At 41.3% G+C, this 18,560-nt stretch overlaps 1 protein-coding gene across 5 annotated transcripts in view; it reads right to left on the reverse strand.

Moving 5' to 3' along the window:
- Window positions 1-334: 334 nt before the first annotated feature.
- The window catches only part of Lclat1 (lysocardiolipin acyltransferase 1), a 129,699-nt gene continuing 111,473 nt past the window's right edge, over window positions 335-18,560 (reverse strand). For all 5 annotated transcript variants that reach the window (XM_021645716.2, XM_021645715.2, XM_021645719.2 and 2 more), the window contains one exon: window positions 335-3,971. In XM_021645716.2, the coding sequence (XP_021501391.1) occupies window positions 3,469-3,971 (503 nt within the window). In that variant the 3' untranslated portion in view covers window positions 335-3,468. The remainder of the gene's footprint in view (window positions 3,972-18,560) is intronic.

The raw sequence follows: 18,560 nt of genomic DNA on the forward strand, positions 1-18,560 counted from the left end.
GTGAGGCAAGAGAAGGAACATGGAGTCTTCCTCTTCTTTTTCTTTAAGCACCTGTGTCTCACACTTACGGAATGGACAGTTTGTCCTGAGGAAAACAGGTTCTGTGGACACCGGGGCATGAATTCAGCGTAGCTGGCAGTGCTCCCCCTACCCCGTGGCCACTCTTACCTCAATTAGGGAACAGTGCTTTCTGTTCTAAATAAGACCACATTTTAACACCCGTGAGAGGCTCAGCTCAACACGATTGACATAGGCCAAGCCGGTGACAATATGGGAAACAGCGCACTGTGACCTTTAATTTCTGCAATTCCTGTACGAAGAGAATCACAACAGGTTTTGAACGATGTACTTCACTCCACTTTATTCTGGATGAGTATTACAGAGAAAAATTCCTAAACATCCCAGTGGACGCTGAAAGCTAAGGCCATTCTGTGAGTTATTTTTAAAACTTGGTGTTCTCCACATAATCTTTTAAAAACAAGTTACCAAAACCCAAGACTCTGAAATAAAAATTTAAGGTAGGGTACAAGACACCTTTAGGGCCAAATGTAGTCTGAAGTTCACTGCGTGGCCAAGTCATTTCCAACCTCTACTGTCTAAGTAAGAACTCTAAGGCAGCCAGTAGCTCAGCGCCAACCTCTCTTCTCTGTGCTACAGCATAGGGTCTTGTTTTTGACGACCAGTGTTGAGACACCACTTTCCTCCTAGAGAGTGACAAGGAGAGATTTTTCCCAAGAACGTTATAGAATTCTTGGAACAGGGAAAAGAAAGGGATCCATAACTAAGGCACTGAAAGCACATTATTTTATATAAAGAAATGTAAACAGTTTAACACCAATAGGCTCCCTCCACTAGCCTTTATCGTGAGGAAATGGCGCATCTTTGCTGGGCCAGAGCTTGAGAGCCAGTGAAGTGAGAAATCTGTCTGCAGAGCTCAGACTTGGCTACCAACACACGGGCTGCATGGGCAGGAGCCACCATTAGAGGCCACCAGTGGAAGATGTAACTTCTTTCTCGTGGATGTTCTGAGCATGCGGAGGCAGGATTCAGCCAGTCTTAAGGGATGAGCTCTTTCAGATATTCATCTCTTTCGTTTTCAGTTTCCCCCCATGTTGCCTGATTAAAGTTCAGGATTCCTTGAGTTTATTTCAAAGACACCTAATGTGGGAACTCATCACCGAACCGGTTCCCCTCTTTATTGGCTCATATTTTAAAGTGAAATGGTTCACATTATAAATAACCTACAACTGCTCTATGTAAAATCTCTTAAGAGGGGCTCAACCAGCCAACTAATCGCTGTGAACACTTCGTCCACCATGCTTTCCACCGCAAGGAGCAGGGCATGGTCTGCCATAGCGAGGCTGCCAGCTGCTCTGAGCCCTGGCCGAAGGGTGGGCGATGTGGCAGGGGCATTCCTCAGGCTGACAACCATCAAGGCCATGTCTACTTTCCTTATACTTGATGTCCAAGTATTGAATTAAAGAGTTCTAAGCTCAAAAGCATTAGCTATGTTTTTTAAATTAAACAAAAGGTTTTTAACACAGTTAAATGTGCAGATAAGAACAAATAATTACAATTCAAAACTTTTCTTTACAAAGGGATTTTCCCCCCTTTTAGAGAAATTTCTCTCTCAAAGCAATTAGAATATCCTCGTTTCCTAGTTGTAGTGGTATACTTAGTATTGTGAATTTGGGATACATAAAATTAAGGTATTTTCTACCTTAAATATGTTTTCTTTGATCAAAAGAGTTGAAGGGACAAACAAGAGACAGAGGGCACACAATGAGATGGATGTCACTGGTAACTGATCCCAACTACTGTAGGTAAAGAGGGCAGCTTTTCTCTTTTACCTGGGGAACAGATGCTAGCTAGCCCCATGTTTAAATGTGATCCATGAGAGGTCTCAAAGAAAATTAGAAGCCTTTCTCATTAAGGGAAAGAAAGAAACAAGGGTTGTGTACTGTGTGTTTTTAACCTTAAAAACATAAAGTCAAGCAGCTGTGCTGAGAGCAGGCGTGCATGGCTGCTAATCAGTAAGCTCCCAGCAGGTTAAAGTGAGCTTCGAGGAAGCAGCCCAGCACGGGCTGGGCAGTCTCACCAGAGGCGCCACTTCACACTTTCCCACTAACACACACACACACACACACACCTGCGCAAACGGAAAAAACAAACAAGCAAATGAGAAAACCCTGGGCATGATATGCTACTGGTGTTCTCCCCCACCAGGGCTTTCTCAGAGAATGTGCTGGGTGAGCTGAGTGACTGCCAGGTACAGCTGTGCTGTCCTCACTAGGAAGGGTGAATTCCCATCTGAGTTACACTGGGCAGCAATAGCTGTTGAGGCTGCTGGACACAGGCAGAGGCTGACAGGCTTGCTAACAGCTCCACAGTTTAAGAGCCTCTGGCCCCACCCCAAACACATGGCACAGACAGACGCATGCAGCTCGGTGGAGTGGAAATAGTGGCTTCTCTGGGTGACACTGGGTGCTATTGGTTTGCAAGGTTTTCACTGCTTCCAAATGATGGAACTATTTGGCAGACAGTTGGTCAGTGTGGGTTTAAATGTTACTGTTGAGAGATGATTAAAAACAGAGTCCTTGCTATCACTGAAAGGTTCATTGTGGGTTAGCATTTTTTGGTTTTAAGAGTAGAGTTGGTCAAGGCTTGGAGGCTTTGGTTAAACCATCCTGTTTGCAGGCATTTGTGTTGTAGCTGTCACGGCAGAGGGTAGACACCCTGCGCGCGTAGGACATGCACCTGCCTTCTGCTGTGTATCCATTCTAAAGAAACGTCCATGAGACAGTTTCTGTCTGAAATGCCAGAATGTTCTTCTAATGTGTCTTTACATGTTTCAGGTCACACTGAAGATGAAGTGACGCCTGGTAGCAAGCAGGTGAGCCGCACCAGTTTCTGTCTTTTAAAAGCCAAGTGGAGAGCCTGAAGGTGCTCCCTGAGCTGAGTGCAGGAGTGACTCCAGGTGAGGAGAGGGGTCCTCTGATGTCTCATTCAGAGACCTTGAGCGATGGAGTGCTCCCTATCAAATGGTGCTAAGTTTAGGATAGAACGATTCTGGTTTCTGGGCTTGCCTGGTTTAAAGGGATAAAAGGACGGACTGCGCCCCGCAGGGAGGCAGGCTCCTACCCGTCTGCGTGTGCTGGGGCAGGCGCTCATGGTGCCAGGCCTGTCAGGAACCACTTTCAGAAAAGCCTACATCTTGTCTCAACAGCAGGGTGATTGTTTTTGGCCCTAGCTATTCTGGCCCTGCTACATACAGCATTGGAATTACATTCAGATATTTTAAAGAAACCATAGCAATATCCCCCCACCCCACAAAATTAAGTGCAAAATATCTTTAACAAAGAATGATAGTAAGAAACACTTGACATAGTCATGCAAGACTTATCTCAGTTTACAAAGACTGACATTTCCTTAACACCCCTAGGTGTTCACATGGTGAGCGCTACTATTTTACTCATTTTTCTTTGAATTTAAATGTGGGTGCTTGTGTAAAAACCGGTGACATGCAAGTTCAATGATTTCCAGTCCACCAAATATTCTCTCCTGCAGCACAAAGAACACATTGCTGATTATAAAATACCACCGAACAGGGCTATACAAATATATGAGCAGGCACATCGCGGAGCAGAACAAGGTCCAGTACAGTATGGACAGCAGCTTGACCACAAGGACTCTGAGCTCAGACTTGCAGGGTGGAACTGTGCTCTGCCCAGTGAAGAGAAAGGTCTTTTCTCCTTGGTAGAAGGAGCGCAGTCTCTCTTCCTTTTCTTCCCAGCGCTTGTGGCACCAGAGCTGAAGGTCCTCCTTGGATGTGGGAAGGGTGTTGACTGGATACCTCTGGACATGGAAGTGGATCTCCTTGGGAAAGTCTCCAAGGAGGAGGTGTTTCTCGGTTTGAGGAATGTTGTAAGGATATGCCACGGTGATGTCATGGACTGCATCAAGGTTCTTACCTAGGTTTTGGGAAGATGAAAATATCTTTGCTTTAGCAACAGTCAATGGGGTGGTAATGCTGATTCACTCTGCAAGGCAGAGCCATGAGCATGAAGAATCAGGACAGAGTGAACTACCACGAACAAACAAGGGCTAAAAATACCAGTGTTTCTGGGTACTTAGGTCAATATTTACCAGCCATTTTTAGCTTTTTTTCCTGTTTGCTAATTACCACAAAGACCTTTAGAAAAAAAATTATCTTCATTCCCAGAAATGGTAATTTGCATTCTAGAACTACAGAGATATACACAGTAAGCTGGATCTGAGGGAGGAATTAAAGACTAGCCCTTCAGCCACAAGATTCGTTACACAGACACTGTCTTTGTTAACACACTCATCTCTTCAAAGGCAATAGAAATGTGCTTGCCTTTACCTTAAAATGACCATGATAATTGCTGCAAGGGAACCTCAGAAACAAACTTGAAATCAGACACAATTTTTCAAATAAGTAGAACGACTTTGAGTCTAACCTGAAACATCATTCTGCATAGGTACTGAAGAGGGGTTGTTTTTGAAGTCACATGCCAGATGCTGGTGATGAAGAAAACAGAAAACATTGTCCCTAGTGTCCTTCAAAATGTTTCCAACATAATCAGGAAAACAAGTACACACAAAGTCCCCCAACAGTCTTGTGGGGATATAGGAGATGAGGGAGGGGAAGAGCAGGTTCTATAGATGGAGTGGACTGAACACCATGGGAACGGGACATTAAAAACAGGCAAACAGGACACATGGCATAGGCTCTCCTGCACACTGTATGTGGCAGAAAAGCATCTTGGATGGTAGCCACATATTTTAAACAATAAGAAAGGACTGTCCTGGAGGCATTGGGGCAATAGCAGTGTGGAGACCCAATGCAAAGGAGTGTGGCTGTTTCAATAGACCAGGAAGAAGAGGCAAAGGAACAGAACTGTGTAAAAAGCTAGCAAGAACTGACATGATGTGGTGGTCAGATGGATGAGGAAGAATGCAGAGGAGGGAGTCAGGCTTATGTTATTTTGGCTTGGCACTGAACTAACAGTAGGGCCTTTGAGTTTAGAAAGCCGGTGCATTGTAAGATCTGCAGAGGACAATGGACATCATTCAACCAAATCCTGTACACATGGCAACTCAGCTTGGTGTTTGCCCAAGGGCACAGCACACTGTCAATGCCATGTCTTGATGTTATCTTTTGTGATGAAACGTAAAAGTGTTCTTATCAATTGTAAAAAGCAATGGATTTCATTATGATAGTTTCATACAGGTATGTAATATTCTTTGACAGTATCCATCCCTTAGTCCCCTCTCCCCTTCAGTGGTCCCTTTCCAGTGAACAGATGGATAAGGACTTGAATTTCTTATAGAAATAGATGACGCAGATGGACTCACCTGTGGTACAGCAGAGAGAAAAGTGCTTCCTACATGAAAAGGAGGTACCTAGAAGGCACTTGTGGGGAACAGCAGAAATGCTCTAGACCGAGGGGTGATGGCAACCTCTACCTCTATCAGTTGTCCAATGGCATCCAACTTGAGCATATTTTACTGTTGAAGTTTTACCTCACATAGCAAGAATAAGAAGTGAAGTCATCCCCACCCGATCCCACAAACTCCTCCAAGTAAGTACAGAACATCATTATAGTGTTTAGAAGAAAGATAAAAGAAAGGGGAGCTGGCAAAAAGACAGTTCTTCCTTGGTATTCACATCCCATGCTTTATAGGTAGCTTAAAGGTTTCCTTAAGCCCAGAGACTTGGATGTGGTACAAGAAGATGCTTATGGAAGGACAGTCAACAGTCCTGAAAGTTTTAACTTTTATGTTAAGTAAAGGTCACTAGACAACTCAAAAGCCAGAAGACACTGTTTATATGCCCATTTCTATGCAGGCCAAAGAGCTTACTTCTATACCCTATCTCTAGACCTCACAGTCCATGCCCTTGAAAGGACAAGAAAGCCAGTACTATCAGATAAAGAACCAGAGGAAGGGGCAGCACAGCTGCAGGGGTTGGGCTATATACAAGACAATAGGGAAAGAGAGAGGCAACCATTGAGATGTCTTCGCTCACAAATTAAAGTAATAGATTAAGAAAAATATTTCTGCTATTACTAAGGTGTTACAGTGTCCTGACACCTAGCTGCCATCAACAGAAAGCATTTTCAAAAGATCTCATTGCTTTTCAGAGGAGTTAAATTACAGACATAGAGGCCACCTACTTGCCAGCTGCCTGTACTGGGTCAGAAAGTAATTTGTTTTGTTTCAAAAACTATACCTAATGGAATTATTTTATAAAGCTAACCCTGTGTTAGCACATCCAGCCATGCTTACTGGGACCTCAACTGTTTCTTTTAGTGTGTGGGGAGACAAAGTAGTTGCTTATTCTGTTAAGACTCTAACAGACGCTAGATGATTCTGAATATTCTAGCTGTGTTTAAATAACCAACAGCAGTTGAAAACTAAGACTGATTTTTCCCAAATGTAATATCTATAAGGGACTTCTCTGATCATCTCAAGGCGAGGTCACAGTCACTAAGAGTTCTGTCTAGTGTCAAATGCTCACTAGGAACAGGAGATAGCTAAATCCTCACATACTTGTATACTTAAAACAAAAAACTGGAAGAAGCTTTTGTGGACCCTAAAAGCTATCAGAGGAAAGAAATGCTGCTGTGTCTATGTCTACTAAGCTTGATGATAGAATAATACAAATTCCCAACAGTGACCTTAAATAGTACTAGCAAAGACTGTAAATTTCCCCTCCTTTACCCATTTCATAACCAAGTATGTATAAAATATACGAAGTATAACTTTACACTTTCATTTTGAAACTTTGACTAAATAAAAAAAAAATCTGGCCAGATCTGAATCCATAAATTTAACTACAAATAATGATCACCCACAGATACATTTTATGTTAAAATTAAAAAGCTGAAGGTCACTAATTTTTTTCATATTAAAAAAAAGAACCAGAAAAATCATTCTCCGTCTGGGCCAAAAGTTGGCTTCATAACTAAGCAACCATTCCCTTGCAGTAGCCCTGACACAAGAGTTCACCGATAATAAACCACGACATGCTGGCACTGTTCGACCTACGCTGAGGAACATCTTGAATGGCTGAGTCAGAATATACAAATTAAAAATAGCAATGAATAAGACACCTTTCAGCTTCAAAATAAGAGTGTGCATGAGCCACTGGCATTGAGACTCAAACAGCACCATGTTCATTACTAGAGAAATTTCTAGAATTCCCTATTTAGAACATTGTTTGTTTTTTTCAGCCCAAGTTGCAAATTTATGGGACAGAAGATGGAGACATATAACCAACCCATATTGAAACAGTGTTTTATACTTTCCATCCATGTCATTTAAATTTTCCTAAAACATCATTTTATGGATAAGTGTTTGAGAGAACAAAAATCCCTTGTTTTTGGATATTTACATTATTTCCATTTAAATGGCATTAAGTGGATATCTCTGTAATCAATAATTTTCTAGATTATGTTGGGTAGCTAGATCAAAAAATGTGAATGAGTGCATTAAGAGTTTTTTGCTTCATACGAAAAAGTGACTCCCAGAAATGTCTGAATACATTCAAGAAATAGATGACTTACTTTTTGTGTTTTTACTAAGGCTTGTATAGTATTTTAGAAAGTTGCTGAAATGTATAATTTTGCTTTTTTTTTTATGTCTTTGCCTAGATGTAGCACACTTATGGAATATGTACTGCTAATGTGAAACCCGGCTTTTAAAATTTAGTTATCTGTCATTTCTTATAGTTCCTCTGAGCTTTCTATGCGGTAAAGACATCATCCTTTACTACACTTGTTAGCATTCTGCTTCCTGATCAAAGTGTTTTTTCTTTAGTTAATTTATTTATGTGGAGGGTGTGTGTGTGCCAGGGCCCTCTTCCGTCACTCCCCACCTGCTCCTCTGAGGCCGGGTCTCTTTCTGAACCTGTGGCTCACATCTCAGCTAGAAGCTGGCAGACTCCAAAACCCTGCTGTTCCACTCCCTTCTGAGACAGACATTTGCAGAGAACCCGAGGCCTGTTCTGCAACCACGGATCTAAACTGTGATGTTCGTGATTTAGGGGGAGAGCCTGTGGAGGTTACTCCTCCGTGGATGCAGCTTCGTTTCCAAGACTGTTTCTTGCAGGTCCTTTATTCATTCCCTTCTAGTCCATCTGCCAATTCCCTTTCTTATCACAGATTATTCTCTGAACACTGTGTTGCAAATATTTTTACCAGTACTATTTATTATCTAAGTGATAGCATCTTCCCTAACACAACTGTATATTTGTCAAACAATTCTCATGTTAGAGGCTTTCAATACTTACTCCTGTCTCTCTTGTACTCATAAGGTATAGAACTTCACATTTCTCTGCAAGATGAAAAAACAGCTTCCTTGTTCTACTACATTGCTACATTAGCTTGGTCATGACTCAAACATCTCACTATCTAGGTTCTTTTTTGTTCTCTCTGGCTCCATAAGCTACACGTTCACTCTGTTCCAAGACCATACTATTGTTTGTTTATTTTGTTTTTCTATGGACTCGATAGCTGGTGAGACAGACATGCTTTTGTGTTCAATATAACTGACACAACCCAGGCAACTATCTTGTTATATAAACTCTCTTATGAGCATTTGCTCCAATTCTAAAACAAATACTCTACCATCCTAGGGTGGTTTTAATGAAAACACCATACTGTCAGGCTCTTCGTCATGATGGTCATGGACTCACCCTCTGAAACAGTAAGCAAGTCCTCATTAAACTCCTTTTTCTATAAGTTGCCTTGGTCACAGTGTCTTGTCACAGAAATAGAAAAGTAACTAAGACATACCTCTAAAAGCAAAAGAAAACCTATCTGAAAATCCTATTTATATTGTATTTGCTTTATAATTTTAGAATAACCATCATTTCATGTCTTCTCATTCAAGAAAAGGGTATATATTGTCTTTCTTGTTTTATGTTTAGTTTTCAAGCCCTACAATACTTTCTTTTATTATTTTCATCATTAACAGTCACTTATAATAAAATGGACAGTTCTGAGTTTAAAATGTGGTTAAGTTTTAGTGCCTTAGCATAGTCAATACTCTCTTCAACCTGTTACTAGAGTGCTCTGGTTAAATATGATGGTATTTAAATAGTTAATTTCTACTTTATTTTTCCTTGGTTTTATTATGAATGCCTTGACTTTCCATAAGAGGGTATCTGATCCTTGGAGCTGGAGATGTGGGTCCCGGGAACTGAACTAGGGTCCTCTGCAACAACAGTATATGCTCTAAATCACTAAGCCATCTATCTCATCCTGTCCTAACAAAACAACACAAAGATCAACCAATGATCTTTTTCAGAATTTATGCATAATACTGTCAAAATATTTCCCCCAAAGAAAATTACTAGCCAACTACCCATAGAATCAAATCAAGTTTTAATAGTCAAATATTTAAAAAACAGGAAGGTAAAGAGAACTTGAAAACTAAAATTAAGTTGTAGGCTTCAGAATGTCTTCCATAGGTGAACTCCACTATCTGGAAATTAAACGAAGGAACTAAGTACTGGCACCTGTGCGTTAATATACTGAAGTGGACCCAGACATCGGTGGACTGCATGTGAATACTTAAACATAAAAGTACACTGTAGAAAGAAGCTCTGAATACTTTTCAGACTTTATAATCCACATCCTCACAAAATCCCCTAATAGCAACCATTATAATATGTCCTCCTTTAGAAATCTCTTTGATAATCTTTAGGTAAAGAAAGAAATTGAAAGAAAAATTGTGAGTCAATAAGGAATGAAAAAGAGAATCTAAGAGATACTGTGAGGGCTGTATTCAAACAGAAACTTCATGAGTTTACAGTCTGAATACTGAAAAGTGAAAGGGGGTAATTACTCATCTTGGAAAATAGAAGGAAAAAGGAAAAGAGCACTATTCAAAGTAGAGAGCAGTAATTAGCAAAGCTAAAAATAACAACAGAATAAACAAATGCAAAAGCCTGTTACATGACAAGATGAATAAAGTACATGCCATGTGTGTGACTAGTCAAGAAGAGCCTGAGTTACATGAAGGCAGGGAAGGAAGCCAAGCAGACCCATAGTGGGAGGGGTGATGAGACGGAGCCTACCCATGCGGCAAAACTGTACGGAGGGGTTGCATGCACTGCAAGCACTGCACGCTAGATTTTGATGTGCACATATACTGCATATGACACTAGAAATATGGTTAAGGAACATCTGTGTACAACTAAGAAGCTGTGTCACGCCATTAAATTAGCCTATTTTACTAGAAATGCAGGCATAGGCCACAGGGGCTAACTACATGCAGGGCGATCTAGAAGCTACACTAGTGTACAGTGTCTGGACTCTGCTCTTGGTATCTTCACCTACGTATTACAGAGCCAAAATGGGCAGCAATAAACAAAACAAAGTTCTTTGATAGGAGAGTCAAGTGGCGTGTTTTCATCCTAGGATCTATCAACTACAGTTGCCACCTACACCTCGTAATATGCATTGTATCACTGATGGCATAAGACTCTTTCAGTCTATTTCAAAAATTTGGTGTGCTTTCTTTGTTTTTGTTGCCATTCTTTGCTAACCTGATGAGCAAAGACAGTTAAAACCCAATGAGAAGAAGAAAGGAAAGAAAGACTTGTTTTACTGCTGGGCCCAGCATGGTTGTTTAAATGCTAAAAATCCTGGACACAAAACACTAGCGGATTGCAGTCAGCACATGTATCATATACTGTGTTTTCTGACCTTTGAAATAAATGAGATCACTATTACTGAGGTACATGACTGTGGTCTCCATGCTCTGATCTGGTGGACTGATGGCACCCTTGGACATGCCTTTACTGCATGCCTACTGTATATGAGATTTACATATTCACGAAATAATCTATAGAGCACTTAATGCAGCCAATTCAGCTACAGATGTGTAGGGCCCACTGGAGAACCAAAGACCCCTGCTTTTAGGTGTATTCCAGGGCTCAATCACATATATAGATCTTAGCATGGAGATATCATTCCTCTTTTACAGCTATACAGTGAAGTGTCAGAGCAATGAAACCACTTGCGAGCAGTCGGTTCCCTGTGACTCGGAGCCTTTCCACCTCACTACATGCTACTTTCTCAGGGCTGTGTATTAAGAAGAGGGGCTACAAGAGTCAAGACTGACATGGTTTCGTGCCTTCTGCAGATAAATAACTTCCCCCAGCATCTGCAGAGTGGTGCAGAGGAATTTTAATTCAGAAGATGGCTGCTCTGACAAGAAATCACACCTAAAGTTCTAGGTCTGTGTGATTTGGCTGGAATACAAACACTCCTTTAATCCAGGAGACAGAGGCAAGTAGATCTGTGTTCAAGGTCCACCTGGTATAAAGCAAGTTTCAGGTAAAGAAATGCTTAGGTCCAGGCATGGTGGTACATGCCTTTAATCCAGAAAGATGAAGGTGAAGTTAGTTTATAGAAGGAAGCATCCATGTTTGAAAATGATGTTTAACTGAGTGGCAGAAAAAGTGACAAATCAGAGAAAAATTTGACAGTATAGCATTTGCCCAACTCTCATGAGAACATTGAGGAAAAGGAAGCTACTTAAGGGAGCAATACAGAGAATGAGAGAGAGGAGGCAGTTTTACTAGGAGAGTTTTACAAGAGAGGATGAAGGAAGAATGAGCCAGAGATTGAGAAAGAGCCAGATTAGCTGGAGGTAGTTTGGGGCCAAGCAGAGCAACTCAAGGGCCAAGAGAGAAAACAGATTGAGTAAACCAGGAGTTTCAGCCAGAACAGCTGAGTGGAAGCAGCCAACCCAGAGCTCAGTAAACACAAGAAAGGGTGAGCTATTAAGCAGTAAATCTAAGAGGCTAAAAACATTCTAAGCCTAGGTTAGATTTTACGGAGGCCAGAAGCTCCCAGGACCTGGCCTAGGTTAACAGACAGGGGCAGTAAGCCTCTAAGAAAACAAGTGAAACTGGCGAATAAAGTTCCGTTTACAGAGTGGGACTAATGTGTCTCTTGGGAAGGAGTCATCAGCCAGCATGTAAAGCCAGTTCCTACATGCGGTAAGTCAGCTGTCTACATGGTAGGCTATTTTTATTTCAAGTTTCAGACTTAGACAGTGTTACCACCATCTTTCAAGTAAACAGTGCACATGCTCTAACAGTTTTGTTATACTGTAAAGAAGTATTAAACACTAGACCGTATGAACAATTCTCAGCAGTGCCTAACCCATCAGTCTATCAAACCAGAAGGCAGGTCCCATCTTCTACTTTGTGGTAGTCACCTAAACTAAAGCAGAAAGTCTAAACTACAATGAAAAAAATGTTAGCAATAAGATGGTTTCAATACAAAAGAGGTTCCAAAGCAAAGTCTAATATTACTCTCTTAGTACCCTTTTATCTAATGTTACTCTCCAAGCACCCTTATTTCTAATGTTACCCTCGTAGCATCCTTGAAATGTATGTGAATTTTCATTGAAGCAGGCTCTCTTAATTCGTTCTCTTCTCCTTTGAAAGGCAAAGTAAGTTTTGCCAGGAAAAAAGGTATTGTTAACGAGGTAGGGACAAATTACCTAGGTAAGAAAATTACCTAGGGAAGGGAAGGTGAAAGTATCTACTGCAGCGGAGCTTGCCCTTTCCTCGGCTCTGGCTCTGTACTACCCGCCATTCTGGTCTCAAACTGCCTTTGGCTATGCTGTACCACCTGGCCTAGTTACTCTTCAATACCTAGAAATTAAGTTGCTTTGTCTTCGGCCATTCAGAAACCAGAATTTCCATTCAGTATATGAACCCTCAGCCTGATGGAAGACTAATGAGCTTAATCACAGTAGAGTTCTTTCTTGGGCATCCTGCATGTCCAGCTCTCATGTGCAAAGGCTATCATTGCTATGAGCAGAGAGATGCTTTCCGAGAGGCCGAAGAATCAAGGTACATGTGGCTCAACTGTAAAACAAAAGTCTCTGGTCTCCCAAGAACTGACCCTCTTCTTTATGGAGTATATGGAGTAATGGACTCTACGTATTTTTACAAAGCTGTGTTTCAAAGAACAGAGCAGAAATTATGCTAACGCTATTTTGAAACATTTGACCCAAAGTTTCACTTTTTCTTTTCTTCCTTTCCTTTCCTTCATTTCTTATTTCAATGGCAGATGCTAACATCACATCACAAAACTAACCCAGTTGGCTGCTATGCTATGCCTTTTTAATATAAGAATGCCACTGGTGCATTCTATTTGGAGATTTACAAATCCTGGTTTTGATTAGCTGTAGCTCACCCTATGATCATCCAGACAGAAAACTCAGGTTTTTCCTCCCTAAGATCATCCAGACAGAAAACTAAACAAGGAAGTGAAGATAGCTACGCTCTTTCTGTGTTTGCTTTTATTCCTTAGAAAAGAAAGACTCTTCCACAGGAATGGGGGAAACCTACAAAAACTGGGCCTGTGAATGGAGTGGCCTTTCTGCAGGTGTCAGAGTGCCTAGTAAGGTCTCCTAAGCCCACCAATGTGAAGCCTCTCAAAACCTTTTCAAAGTGGCAGCGGAGTAGGCAGAGGCTGACATCGGAGGGGTGAAGAAAGGCTTATTTGCTAGTAAACTACTGAGACTTGAGAAAGCCAACACCTCAGTGACAATGTAGCCCACCTGTTGTTACTACAGCTGGACTGGCACAGGAGTGGATCGAAACTTGGGAGGGGGCTCCAGGAAGCTGAGCCGAAGAAGCAGTTTCATACTTTGCAAATGCTCCCCCAAACACGGGAAACAGGAGGGAAAGAGCCTCCTCCTACAGGTGAACTCCTAGAGTTGTCATACATCTTAGTCAGTTTGGGCTGCAATTCCTAGTGATCATAGCTTATGTCACCTAACACAATTCACAGTCTGGGACGGACTGCAAAGTCTAATATCAAGGAGCCTGCTGACCCAGCATCTGGTTTGCAGATGTCCACCTTTTTGTTTTAACATGGGGGGAAAAAAAAGAAAAGAACAATCTTCCCTTCCTTCATCCTCCCATAAGGGCACTAATCTCATTTATGAGGGCTTTACTTTCCCAGTGATTAGCTCCAAAGGCCCTACATCTTGACATCACAGTGGGGATTTAGGAGAAGAGGGCGAACATTCAGTCACAGCTAAGTCAAATCACTGACATCCTAAGTAAACTTAGTCTCATTTGTTAGAAGCATGGACAGTCAACACCTGGGTGTATAGCTGCTCATCATAATTGGTAGAAATACAGAAATGAGGCAAGTCTAAATAGTGTGTTCTAAATAGTGTTCCTTTTTTTGTTTGTTTGGGTTTTTAAAAATTTTTATTTTTTTATATTACAGTTTATTCACTTTGTATCCCAGCTGTAGCCCTCTCCCTCATCCCCTCCCAATCCTTCCCTCTCTCCCTGATCTCCTCCCATGCCCCTCTCCAAGTCCACTGATAGGGGAGGTCCTCCTACCTTTTCATCTGACCCTAGCCTATCAGGTCTCATCAGGACTGGCTGCATTGTCTTCCTCTGTGGCCTGGCAAAGCTGTTCCCCCCTTAGGGGGAGGTGATCAAAGAGCCAGTCACTGCGCTCATGTCACAGACAGTCCCTGTTCCCTTATTAGGGAACCCACTTGGAGACTAAGCTACCATGGGCTACATCTGAGCAGGGGTTCTAGGTTGTGTCCATGAATGGTCCTTGGTTGGAGTATCAGTCTCAGAAAAGACCCCTGGGCCCAGATTTTTTGGTTCTGTTGCCGCCTTGTGGAGCTTCTGTTCCCTCCAGGTCTTATTATCTCCCCCTTCTTTCCTAAGATTCCCTTCACTCTGCCCAAAGCTTGGTTATGAGTCTTAGCATCTGCTTTGATACCCTGCTGGGTAGTCTTTCAGAGGCCCTCTGTGGTAGGCTCCTGTCCTGTTTCCTGTTTTCTCCTTCTTCCAATGTCCACCCCATTTGTCATTCTAAGTGAGGATTGATCATCTTACCCAGGGTCCAACTTCTTGCTTAGCTTCTTTAGGTGTACAGATTTTAGTATGTTTATCCTATATTATATATCTAATATCCACTTATAAATGAGTATATACTGTTTGTCTTTCTGCTTCTGGGATACCTCACTCAGGATGATCCTAAATAGTGTTTCTTATAAATGTCTTTTAAAATTTCAGGATGTGACCTTATTTGGAAATAGGATCTTTTCAGATTGTGACAAGCTAAAGAACCCTGGAAGCCACCACTAGCTAGAGACAGTAAGCAGTAAGGGGTGTTCCTGCTGGACCCTTGCAAAAGGTCTACTATCCTGTCGACTCAGAAACCGAATAGATATTCTAGAGCCTGCAGAAAGGCTATTCTATCACAGACCTATTTTTTTTCATCATTTACTGTTGATATTTTAGCATATGAAAGATTGGGAATAAGTGAAGAGCTGGGCAAAAAAGAAAGAAGAGGATAGTTTCTAAAGGCATATGTATTACAAATTATTTGTATCTAATATCACAAAAAGCTATATCAAAAGCAAATAAACACAGACAAAGATGCTCAAATTAACACCTTCACTTATTAGACAAATAGAAACCACATTCCTGCTAACCAGATCAGCTACAGTAAACACTCAGAACTCTTCCACACTGTTGATGGACAGCACCAGAAAACTCAGCCACCTAGAAGTTACTCACTTGGGTATTGTAGCACACACACACACACACACACACACACACCACCACCAACAACAACAACAGAGCAAACAAACAAAAAAACAAACTCAACTTTACACAGATCCTTGTACGGAAATGTTCTTAGCAATTATATTTATATATATATCATATATTAAATTTTATAAATATATAATATGGTTATAAAATAAACCAAATGTCTATCAGTCTGTGAACAGGTAAACAAATGTGATATATTCCATACAATGGGATGACATTCAGAAATAAGAAGAAAGAAGATATTAGGAAATATGGATGGAAGTTAAAAGCCAGATGCAGAAGACTACATATTATATAATTCTGTCTACATAAAACTCTAGAGAATGTAATGCCAGCAGACAGCAGATAGGTTGTGACAGGACACAGGGGCGGAGCTGTGAGAGGAGCCTGGAAGAGAACTTTGGGAGTGATGAAAGGTTCTGTATTTTGACTAAGAGATTAAGTGTTAAGTTATGCGATGTTCTGTAGTTCTCAGGAGAGCTGACTGTACAGTTTACACGAATACATTTTATAACAGTTTTAAAGCTTCTTGGACCACTGAGGTAGCTCACGTACCCTCAGGCCTGATGACCTGAGTTCCATCCCCAGATCCCACAAGGTGGCAGAAGAGAGTCAACTGAAGAATCCTGACCTCCACAGAAGCCCCATAGTACAGACATGAAACACATTGTACTGAGGGTGGGGGGTGGCGTTCTCAAATATTTGGCCTGAAAACATTTAAACTATTTAACAAATTTGTTATATGTGCAATAAGCTAAAGAGAGATTTATAAAAATTGGATACTTGCCAAACAAAATGTTAGAAAACAAAGTATATGTTTGAAATCCAAAATTCATTCTCATCTACTATGTTTAAGGATTTCTGCTAAGCTAGGATTATACTGGAAACAGTATTTGCTCACTCATGAAAATGGAGGCCAGCATGCTCACAGGCTGTGCCTTGCATTTTCATTTCCTATTCATTGAACAATACAATTCCCTAGTTATGCTGTATGTACCCTGACAGTTTAAAACTAAAATTTTCAGGGTCATAGGTACATTTTCTTGATAATATCTAGAAAGAATAACATTGAATCAACACAATTTTGAAGCAACTGCAAATAATCCAATTAGATTAGGCAAAAACAAACAAAAAGCCAAGAATAAAATTGAGAAAAGAGCGCCTGTATATCTGGACATAGTTGATTTAGCTGCAGATACCTCTTATTGTGGTAAACACACATATCCATATTCAAAACTTCAGCAATTATTACAATAAGATGTGTTTTGTTTGTTTTCTGACACAGGGTTTCTCTGTGTAGTCTTGGCTGTACTGGACTGGCCTCAAACTCACAAGAGACCCACCTGCCTCTGCCTCCCCGAGTGCTGGGATTACAGGCGTGCTCCACCAAGCCAGCTGACAATGTGCTTTTAAACTGTTTAATAGTTCTGAGTTAGACCAAGCCTCCACTTCCACGCTCTATCTCACCTCTTTTGTCAACTCAATAAAACTGCCCCTCCCCAAACAGTTCCCTGTTCTTGACTGACAACTTGATGGGGTTTATGTAGAAACAATCCACTGGGTATATCTGTGAGGGATTTTCTAGATTAAATTAACTGGGGGGGGGGCACCCTAGGTATGGGTGGCATTGTCCCATGGGTTTGATACCCAGACAAGGTGAACTCTGCATCAGCACTCATTCATGTCTAGTTTCATTATGGCAACTGCAATGTGAGCAAGAGCCTCAAGTTTCTGTTGCCATGATCCTCCACTGTGCTAGACTGTACCCTTGAAATGTGTGCCAAAATAGTCTCCCTTTCTTAGGTTTTTTTGTGAGGTTATCTGTCACAGCAACACAACAAATAACAAATCCACTCTTTGAGCCTTGCAACTTGCTTGTCAACTTGTTATAATTCCTCTAATCATCTCTTCTTGATACAGTCTTATGTCCCTTCCAGCCACCACTCATTTCTCTGGTCATGCTCACAGCTACATTTCTTGAGCTGTATGCCAATGTTCTTCAACCTCCACTGTAGGGAGCCAATCATTGCTAACTAGGCTCGAGGCCTCACCATTTGCAGTTGTAAGACTGACAACATCATCCATAAACTTGGCCATTTGAAAACTAGGTATGCAACTGGTGGCACTGTTTGGGGAGGTTTAGGAAGTGTGGCTTTGAGAGATGAAAGCCTTGACCCACATGCAGTGCGCTCTGCTTCTTGTCCCTGGTAAAAGATGTGATTGCTCAGCTTCCTGCTGCCATACTTGCCACATGTTGCCATGCTTATCCATAATGGACTCCTATACTCTAGAAATGAAAGCCAAATTAAATCTTTTTTCTATATGTTGCCTTGACTGTGGTATTTTATCAGAGCAACAGAAAAGTAACATACTACTCTATCAAGACTCTTCTTCTCATCAGTGACCATCATACAGGCACATCATTGACTCCCTTTGGCCTTTTATGCTTTTATGCCAACCCACACAATTCTCTTCAAGTCACTCTGCTATCTCCTCTGTGGACTACTGGATAACATGATTTCTAAGTTATCATATGTCCCAGGCCTGGCTTCTATTCTTTTTCCATCCCTGGGTAACTTCAATACTAAACATGTGCTGCTGACTCCCAAATTCACAACTCCAGCTGGTCTTTCATTTTTAGACTCATGTATTTGACCACTAATCTTACATCATCTTGATGTCAAATAAGTATCTCAAATCAATGTGACCTAAACTGAACTTCAACCTAGTCTTTTTCCTAAAACCTGTGCTTTCCTCACTCTTTGTCTCACTTAAGACAAAGCTGTCCTTCTCTCAATTCAGGCCAGCAGCCCTCGAGTCATCCTTGATCCTTGTCATTTTCAGACATCCAAAACCCAACTGAAAATCCTATTGGCTCTACTTCGAAATATAATCCCAAATCCAGCTA

Source organism: Meriones unguiculatus, chromosome 1, assembly GCF_030254825.1.
Source record: "Meriones unguiculatus strain TT.TT164.6M chromosome 1, Bangor_MerUng_6.1, whole genome shotgun sequence".
NCBI classification, from domain to species: Eukaryota; Metazoa; Chordata; class Mammalia; order Rodentia; family Muridae; genus Meriones; species Meriones unguiculatus.